Raw genomic sequence first — 9,593 nt, 5'->3', positions numbered from 1 at the left:
GACACAGTACACAAAAACAAAGACAGACTTTATTTAGGCACAGGTACATTTCCCAGCAAGAAAGGAAAGGATTTAAATCTTTCTGGAGCAACTGGTTCCTCTGTTCTTCTTACAGGAAGGTGGGAAGTGGGGTGGTGGACTGCGTCACAGCATTAAGGTACAAGAAGCTTACCAATGAGGAGGGGCTTGGCAGAAAGAAGAGAGAGGAAGAGAGGCCTCAAAAGAGAAAGAGGAAACAGAAGGGTCCTTGAGGAAGGTGGAAGAGGGGAAGGAGGGGAAAGAAGACTTGGGGGAGGAGGTGGCAGTTTAGGACTGCCGGTCTCAGATCACGTACAGGGTTGACCATGCCAGACATCCCTAGATGTGGGTTGGTTCAGCTGGGCCTGCTCCAGAGGAAGAAGTTGCAGCGAGCAGAGGGATCAGTGGGAGGACCCTGGGGCCTAGCACACATGTAAAAGTGGCGGCCTAGGTTGGGTCCTGGCTTCTTCACAGTTCGCATCACACATGGCTCCTTGTGGCCCCTGCAGAGGGGCATGGGCAAGGGCCCCCCCAGCACAGACTTCCAGAACGAGATCCGTACCTCCTTCTCATTCTTGGCCTCTGAAGCCTTGGACTGCCCCTCTACCACTTTGGCCGTCACCTTGTCTTCTGGGGTCTTTGGGGTCACAAGGGTGCCCAGGCTAGGAAGCTCCAAGTTAGCAGAAGCTTGGAGACGGCTGGATGACTGGAAGTAGCTCATCAGCTGTTTTTGGCCTCTGGTGGAACTTGGCCGAGGCCTGCTTGAGTGCACACGGGCTTTGTTTGGGCGCATTTTCACCTGGGTTTGATTGCTGAGTGGCAGTGCTGACTGCTTGAATACAGGATCTTGTTTGAGATGAACTAGGAAGTGAAGGATCTTGAGCTGTGTTCCTGCAAACTCGGGGAGGAAGCGGGTGCAAAGAGGTGGGCACTGTTTTGCAGGCACAGAGGACACGTTCAAGACTGCACCCACAGGGCAGTGGTCAGAGCCCATCATCTCAGGCAGCAGGAAGGAGTCCTGAAAGGTGTCTATGACCAGGGTCCTGTCCCCCAGCACATAGTCAAGCCGGGAGCCATAGTTCAGATGGCGGGCGCCAGTGACTGTCGACCAGCAGGTGAAGGCCCCCTCCTGCTTTGGCTGGAAGTAGCGGTAGCTATCAATGAAGGGCCTTACATGGGACCCAGCCTGGCAACCCAGGTTACTGAGCAAGCCATCCATCCATTTGCGTCCTGGGTCCTCTTCAAAGTATTCCTGGGGAAGGAAGAAGGGAATGAAGAAAGAGACTGAACTAGATGCCTAGAACTGTAAGGGACTTAAACTAACTGCTTCATTTTACAGACAAGATAATGTTGGTGTTCCAAAGACTACTGCTCAAGGTCACACAGCCCAAAACTGGTAGAGCTGGGATTCAATTTCCATCCTTACTGATTTGTTGTTTGCTTAATCAAAGCAATTCGCAGCACCGCTCACCAAAAGAATGGAAAATAGAAAGTTTAAAATGGTTGCCTCTAGAAAATAGGGCTGGGGCCAGAAGTTAAGAAGACTGCTGCTTTTTCATTTAAACCTTCTGGCATTATTGGGCTTATCTTATATCAAGGCCCTCCCTGACCATGCCTCACTCCTGAGCTGAGGGGCTCCATGGATCCATGTCTGAATACTTCCTCTGGCTCTGCTCCCCAGTTCATCTATCCATCCAATCCATCCACCCACTCATTCAATGCAACAAATGTTCGAAGAACACTGATTATGTGCCAGGTATGATGCTAAGGACAAAGTGGGAACCTGATCTCGTTCTGGCTACCAATGAGGCTTCCTTTCAGAAAGTGATATGGAGCTAAGAAGTAAAGGCTGAGCAGGAGTAACCCAGGCAGAGGGTGTTACAAATTCTCTGTCATGGGCCTGTTGAGGGAGGGGACAGCATACCCCAAAACTTGAGGGGAGACTAAGGCTGGGAGCCAAAATAACAGCAGGAGATAGCTATTTTAGTTCATGCAAGTAAGAGATGATGGTCACTTACACTAGGGTAGTGCCAGAGGAGACAGAGAAAAATAAAGAGATGATTTGGAGCTAGACTCTACAGTACTTGCTGACCAACTGAATGTGGGAAGAGGACAATACTAACACATTGCCCAGGCTTCTGATCAGAGCAACCAAGGGGATGATGGTGCCATTTTGGGAGCTGACATGACTGGAAGATCCAGTTTTCTGGGAAGTGGACATATTCTGCTGTTTTGGAAAGACTGTGTTTGTCATGTGACCTGGTACTATTAGTTCTTTTATCCTGGAAGAAAGAAGATAGGAGGTGCATTTAGATCTAGGATACTTCTAAACGAAGGCGAGAAGGCATAAAAGTATATGACACTATCACACGAAGCAGAAAGAACAGACTGAGTAAATGCCTGATGAGAAGTAAGGTAGGGAGGGACTGAAGGCTTATTACTTTGTAGTGTATACCCCCTACCGCACCACAACACTACCACCACCAATATTTCTGTTCATTTTCCCCACTGGGAGCCACGTGTATATTTACATGGCTCTTCTGCAAATTAATCAAGGAATCTTCCTACTGCCCCTTCTTTGAGCCAAGCCCAGTGTTGAGTTGAACTATGCCAACATAAGTTACTGATCACTCCCACTCATGAGGCAAGGCAAGATGAGAACTGGCTTGTACATTCTAGGACAGCGGCTTTCAAACCTGACAATACAATAAAATCAGCCTGGGAGCTTTAAAAACATACTGCTATCCAGCCCCCATACCCAGCACTATCTGATTTAATTGGTCAAGGTATTGATATTTTTGTCAAAGCTCCTTGTTCTAATGTACTGTCAGGAGCTGAGAACCATTGGCCTAGAGGGACTCAGAAAAAGACAGAAGGGAGGGAATGCCCACCAATTCGGGGTATAGTGAGAAAAGCCAAAATCAGAATAACTTTTCAATAGACAGAGAGAAAATGACCTGGCTTTAGTGGACAGTGTGTGCAGGGGTACTGAAGATGAAAATGGAAACTGGGCACAGACAAGCAAGAGCCTTGAATGCCAGGCCTAGATGTTTTCTATGCATCACAGGTAACAGGGAGGTACTGAAGGTTCATGAGCAGGACAGATAATGTATTAGGGAAATAATCAAGGCAATGTGGAGTTCAAGGCCCTTGAAATCTCACCTCCAAAGGAGCCCCATATCCTGCCACTCACCTCCCTTCCCATGTCACCCCCTAACAAGAATGGAACTTGCAAATTCCCATGCACACCAGGCAAATTCTCACCTTGCAGCTTTTTCTTGTGCTAGAATGCTTTGCTTCCCTCACCCCAAAGCTCTGTTCCATCATCTTTTAAGATGCGAACATTTTCAGATGCCTCCCCTGATGTCCAGGCTGCCCAGGAATCCCATCTGGGCTCCCTAGCATCCTGGGTTGCCATCTCTGCCTCAGCCCTGAAGACACCATTCTATAACTGACAGGTCATGTGTCCACAGCCTACAACCATGCTGAGAGCTCTGAGGGGCCAAGAGCTGGAACTAACCGGTAACTTAGTCCCCATCATGTGGTTCAGGGCCAAGCCAAGGGTAGGGTCAGTAATGTCTACATAATGAACAAACAATCCTCAGTGCTTTGAGAATAGTATAAGTATTTCTGCTTTTCCATGAAAGACGCTGCCCCTAGGCCAAAAAAACAAGACTGGTTTGCTGGCTGGACAGAACCACAGTTAGGAGTGAGGCCAGGGGCCTTGAGGGAGCCTTACCAGGTTGACTGCATCCCAGTGGTCAATGGGGCGGTGCGCTGTGTTCAGGTCACCCAGAATGATCACATGGCTGAAAAACACAAAATGGGATTGTCAACTGGATAGTCAAGGGAGGGAAGCAGGAGTCCTAGCCCATCTACTTTCTCCTGGGCCATAAGCTCAGAGAGGCCACCTCCCACACTGAGGCCACAGTGAGAGCCAAGAGCAACTCATAGCAGCCTACCTCACCAATCTTACTATAACCTTGCTGTGTTTTATGCCTGACCAACCCAATTCTGACCTCCAAAGGTGACATCGTTCCCAGTTTGACATGACTGTCTCACTGATCTCTACCTAATGGCATCTTTCTGGTCCTTCAAAGTTGAGTTCAGGTACCACTTCCTCTAGGAAGTATCCCTTGATTACTCTAAACCTGTCCCTCCCTGTGATAACACTTTATATTTGCTCCCAGGCACTTTATCTTCCTCATCTCATTTAGTTTCAACCTTAAAACTATTCTGTCAGGTAGGGATTCAAACATTCATTTGACAAAACAGAAAACTAGGGAGGACTAGCCTCAGGGCTCTCAGTAAGAGGAGCCAGGATAGGTGCTCAGAGGTACCTGAGTATAAAACCCGTATTTGTGTCACTTTACCTGTTCCTAACAGCTCTTAGAGAGCAGGGCCTATTCAGGTAGGCATACTGGTGTCTGCAACTAGGCTGTGAAGAAACTCAAAAGACAAATATCCAATATCCCTTCCAAATGGAGCTCGACATAGGGCTGGGCACCCAGGACAAACTGAAGGAAGACTTGCAGCCCAGGCTTGCAGTACCTGCCAGCCGCCAGGAGGGCTTCTGCTCGGATCTGCAACAAGCGATAGAAGCGCATCTTAAAGGCCAGCCGCTCAGGCTTCCCAGGGTCCGCGTGGGGGCAGTACACGTTGATTACGGTCAAGGTCTTCTCCTTTCCTTCCCATGTGCTGAGGAAAAGAGAACCCCCCGCCCCCCAAAAAAGGAGTCATTTTCAAGCCTCCCCTCACCACACCGCATGGCTTCTACTCAATGGTTGTCTGTGGAATGAGCGCAAAGGAAGGGAAGAGAGACTTGAATGACCTGGCATACACAAGACTTGGGGACTAACTATGGATGTAGGATGACACCCAGGTAAACCACATGATGGTACTGTCGTTCACAAAGACAAGACAGCAGAAAGGGAGCAACTTGGGGTAATAAGTTCAGCATTGGCTAAGGTGCTTTTGGGATGCCTGGGGTAATAAGAGCTGGACTTCCCGGTCATCCCCCCACTGTAGAAATAGGAAAATCAAGGCTCAAAGGGGACATGATTTGCCCAGGGTCACGTAGTGAGTAGCCCAGCTAGGACTAGAGTTCAGGAAAGTCACGTTTGGGAAGTTTTCCATGGTGAAAGCATGGCTAGCCTCAGAATCCCCACACTCACAGAGTAGAACCAGCAGTGCTCAGTGATAAGGGGAGGTGGGCTATTACCGGATCTTGTGCTGTGTGAGGAGGGCCCGACCCTCACTATCCAGAGCCCGAAGCTCCTCTTGGGTGAACTCATCCATGTTTCCATAGCAACCCACGTCCCCATTCTGAGTGGCAAGCAGGCCACTCAGGCCTTCTTCAGCAGCCACTGGGGTAGCGCTGTCTTTACAGAAGGTGGCTACACCTGGAGACAGACAGGGTACTTTGAGGAGGCCTGGCAGCCAACAGCTTGTTGCCCCCACACAGTTCACCTGAGTTATCTTCATCAAGTGTGGCTGTATTGACAACTCTCCCAACTCAAAGGCTATTGATGGCTCCCTAGAGCCTGGGACAACTGTACTCAAACCCTGGAGTCTCAATTCCTTCATTTACCAAAACCACAGAGTTATAACAGCTAAAATTCTAAGTGTTGTACATGGATACATGATGTGTTCAAAAGGTGTTAGCTATTATCATTCCCACCTGGACTAATTCATATAACCCTTGTAACAGCCATAGGAGGTAGGCATTATGTATTCCCATTTTCCAGCTGAGGAACCCAAGGCATAAAGAGGTTAGTAACTTGCCAGAGGGCACACAGCTAGGAAGTGAGCTAGGATTCAAACCTAGGCAGTCTGGCTCCAGAGCTCATACAATAAACTACTACACTATTGTGCTTCTGAGGTCCAATAGGATAATTTTATCCTTCATATAATTTTACATGGCTTTAGCTCTGTGGACTAAAAGCTTAAATTTCTTATTACCGTCTCATCAAATACTGGAAACCCTTTCCCCCTACCTGCCTCCATCACTAATTTTCTGGGTCCCCAGAAAGCCCCATTTACCAGAATAGCCACTACGGTTGCGGCTAAAGCTGAAATAGGCGTTATAGCCCTCAATGATAGCCAAGGGTTCTGTCAGCGCATCCCCTGGAGAAAAAGATGCGAGATTATGTCAGAGATAAAACTAAGACCCAGGACACACAAAGGCCTGGAATTACAGTTGTAGACTATTTCCTTGTACACATCAGAGTCAGAGGTGGGAATGAAAATGAAGTATCTATGATTAGAGGAGGAGCTAGAAAGGTAGGGACTAGAGAGGGAATTGATATCAGAATCAGAAGGAGGGAGAATCTATGGAACAGGAGATGGCGAATTAAGTGGGAGGAGACTAGATGACAGGAGGGAGCTGGGGGTGGGAAATGGGGATATGGGAGAGGGGGAACTGGGAATCTGAGCTGGAGATAGGAGGTAGGAGAGTGAAATAGAGGATCTGAACTGGATGGAGATGGAAGGAAAAGTAATAAGGGGATCTGAGAAGGGGGATGCGTGGGGGGGGAGAAGGAATAGGGGGAGTGTGGTAGGGGTGGGAGATGGGTGGGAAGGAGAGGTAATTAGAAGGTCTAAGCTTGTAGCAGGACATGAGGTAGGAATGATGAGAGGCTCTGAGCTGGGGAGAAGAGATTGGGGTAGAGAGATAGGGGGAACCAGGGATCTGATTTGAGGATGTAAAAGGAAGTTAGAGACTCTGACCTAGGAGCAAATATGGGGTGGGAATTAAAGGATCTGAGCCGGGGGAAGGAAGGAGGAACTGGGGAGTCTGACTTGGGATTGGGAGATGGACCGTGTGTGGAGGGAGGAAATGAGGGGGACTGATCAGGGGCGGAGAATGAGTTGGAATTAGAGGATCACAGTGAGGATTGAAGTTGCAAGGGAGAGGGACTTAAGGTTCTGCTGAGAACAGGAGATGAAGTGGGTATCAGGAGGTCTAGCCAAAATGAGAAATAGGGGTTTAAAGGGGAGAGGATCAGGATTCTGAACCGCGCCTAAGGGGAAGACTCTAAAGATCGGAAAGTGAGATGAGATGGAGCAGGAGGAAAAAGTCAGGGAAAGTATAGTAGGAGTCCTGGATTCTTGAGCGCTCACTGGTCACTTTGGTCTCTTGAAAACAGACGATGTCAGCATCCAGGTTGTCCAAAATGCGCCCCATGGCCATGGTGGTACGGTTGTTGGGCTCCTCGTATACCACCCCTTGCAGGGGGCTTCGGATCCCATTAATGTTCCAGCTCACCACGCGCAACATCTTGACAGCACACCGCAATGCCTCCCAGCCCGCGCCGAACCTAGGGACAACAAAACTGCCGGACACTCCCAACTCGGCTAGGCCCTGCCATCCGCGCGCTTTTGTGCAGGCGTTCTCGTGCGTGCCACGACAGAGTCGGACGCACGTGGGGCGGGGCTTCGAGCTCCTCAGTTCCCATTGGCGAAAGTAGCGGAAGCTGAAGGGGGCAGTGCAGACGCCTAAGAGGAATGAATGCTGGGGCGGGGGGGGGGGGTCCGTCCGTTGGGCTGCTGGTGCTCTCGCCGTTCACTGGCCCACGCATCTTAGTCTGACTGCGTTTCTGCTCTGCACAAAAGTCCCTTTGGTGCATCCGATTACTTACAAATGGAATTTCGCCACTTTTAAGTAAAGAAACCTGGAGTGGAACCGCGCAGCTACTGAAGCTCCGCCCCCATCGCGACAGACCGCCGCGCAGTGCGCAGATGGCTGCGGCGCTTGCGCCCTGGGGAGTAGCTGACGTAACTGCTTGATTGCGACAGGGGGCGCGCGAAGGGAACTTCACGGCTAGAGGAGGGAGCAGTAGCAAGTGCTCTAGTAAAATAAGACTAGGAGAATAAGACTTAAGAGAGGTCTTTGGGCTTTATTGGGTGGGGTGGTGGGACTAATGGAGACTGTCTCAAGCCCGCCCTGTAGCCAATATTCGTCTTGGGCCTTATAACATCCTAAAGGAAATGGCCTGACACATACTTTCTCTTGGCTCCATTTCTCAGGTGAGTAAAATCAAAGCCCAGAGAATTTAAGTGGGCTTCCCAAGCTCCAAGACAGCACTTTCCCAATGTAGCCTGTGGCTCTTTCATATACATTATCTCATTTCATTCTCAGGACAACCCTGTAAGGGGTATTAAGGCTAAGTAAGAGAAGTTCAGTGACTTCAACCCAGTCTCACAGAAATGGTAGAGCCAGAATTCAAACTCTTAATCAGCTCAGGGAATAGTTTCTGGAGTAAGTTTTTTTCTAATCACGCACCTTCCCAGGTAGATATTTTCCTCTGGGCCCCTTCTGCATCCCGTGGTCCATTCTGTCACAGCACTTACCACATTGCACAGCTATCATTGATTTCTATTTCTGTCACTACACTGCCAGCAACTTGAGAACAATGACTATGCCTGATTCATCTTGTTAGCCCTATCCCCTAATATAGGAGAAAATGTATATTAGAGGAGTCGATAAATATTTGTTGATGAACAAACTAAGGACAATAAATAGCAAGAGCATCAACAGGTTAGTGACTTGTGTTTGAGAATACAGAAATAGAAATAATAGACATGTCCACTGTACAGGGAAAGGCATAACTTTGCGCTCTTAGGTTTCTCACCCAGAATTGCAGCATGATTATTCCCCCCCCCCCCAAATTCCATAGCCTTCGATTCATGATCCTCAATGTCTGCAGTAAAGACCCAATGAGCTGCTTTTCCTCCTGGAGGACTTAAAATTACCTTTCAGTTGTTGCCATAAGAAAATACCTCTGCAATTAAAATAAAAAATTTGGTGTTTTGAGCTTTTTCATGTTTTGGTGGTTATTGGTTCAGGATTGAGTTCCAGGAGTGTGATAACTAGGGCAAAGGAAATAAACATTTTCATTCCTCTTGCTTCATATTGCCAAATTGCTTTCCAGTTAGGGATTGTGCCCACTTACACTGAAGACCAGTCTGAAACTCAGCACCCCACCGCCCACCCCAAATACCGATCTTACCTATCTCAATTGCTGGTTTTAATTTCCCCACTCCGCAGTGGCTTGTTAATATTAGTTCTGACCTTTGGGGCAAGGTGAACACATGGTTGGCCTGAAGAGAAAAGGCTCCGAGTGGCTCAGGAACTTCTTTGGCAACTATAACAGCTGATATTTCAACAGAGCACACACACCCCCCCTTACCAAGGGTACTTCCCCAGCCTTCCCAGGGAACCAACTAACTGCTCCAGGCTTCCTCTTTGACGCCACCCACTGGACCTGCTTTGGGAGTCTAAATGCAAGAGAGCCCTGTGTCGGATACTTAGCAATGGAAGAAAAAACCTCTAGGAGAGCAGGTAGGTGAGACAGAAGGAAAAATAGATAGTTACACAAATCCAAATCCATTCTTTAGGCTGTCTGGAAAGGTTTGTTTGTCTGTTTGTTTATTTTATTGTGTTTTTTTGGCATAGGTAGTCACTTGAAGTGTGCATTAAAGGGTATGGGACAGTTTGGGGAAAAGATGATATCTGTATTTAATTATCTACCTATCTATCATCCATTCTGTCCTGTCTTTATCAGACACTGGCC

General features: G+C 48.3%; 2 protein-coding genes across 6 annotated transcripts in view; one reads left to right on the top strand and one right to left on the bottom strand.

Annotated features, from left to right (window-relative positions):
- Nucleotides 1-9: 9 nt before the first annotated feature.
- APEX2 (apurinic/apyrimidinic endodeoxyribonuclease 2) lies at nt 10-9,048 on the bottom strand. Of its 3 annotated transcripts, none has more exons than XM_019718952.2 (7): nt 9,030-9,048; nt 7,141-7,337; nt 6,061-6,144; nt 5,240-5,420; nt 4,570-4,716; nt 3,758-3,827; nt 10-1,270 (listed from the first exon to the last, which is right to left on the bottom strand). In XM_019718952.2, the coding sequence occupies exons 2-7, from the start codon at nt 7,295-7,297 to the stop codon at nt 374-376; spliced, it is 1,536 nt and encodes a 511-aa protein (XP_019574511.2). In that variant the 5' UTR covers nt 7,298-7,337; nt 9,030-9,048; the 3' UTR covers nt 10-373. The 3 variants fall into 3 exon arrangements, with proteins under 3 accessions (XP_019574511.2, XP_019574510.2, XP_074180253.1); XM_019718951.2 differs by lacking the exon at nt 9,030-9,048 and adding an exon at nt 7,659-7,753; XM_074324152.1 differs by lacking the exons at nt 5,240-5,420; nt 6,061-6,144; nt 9,030-9,048 and having other exon boundaries at nt 7,141-7,555.
- A 158-nt stretch (nt 9,049-9,206) lies between these two features.
- PFKFB1 (6-phosphofructo-2-kinase/fructose-2,6-biphosphatase 1) overlaps nt 9,207-9,593 on the top strand; it is a 65,732-nt gene continuing 65,345 nt past the window's right edge. For 2 of the 3 annotated variants that reach the window (XM_074324148.1, XM_074324146.1), the window contains exon 1: nt 9,207-9,361. In XM_074324148.1, the coding sequence (XP_074180249.1) occupies nt 9,334-9,361 (28 nt within the window). In that variant the 5' untranslated portion in view covers nt 9,207-9,333. The remainder of the gene's footprint in view (nt 9,362-9,593) is intronic. The other variant, XM_074324147.1, reaches the window with a different exon arrangement.

This window comes from Rhinolophus sinicus, chromosome X (assembly GCF_036562045.2).
Source record: "Rhinolophus sinicus isolate RSC01 chromosome X, ASM3656204v1, whole genome shotgun sequence".
Taxonomy (NCBI): Eukaryota; Metazoa; Chordata; class Mammalia; order Chiroptera; family Rhinolophidae; genus Rhinolophus; species Rhinolophus sinicus.
Note: the sequence above shows the minus strand (reverse complement) of the source record. Positions and strands in the feature narration are given on the sequence as shown.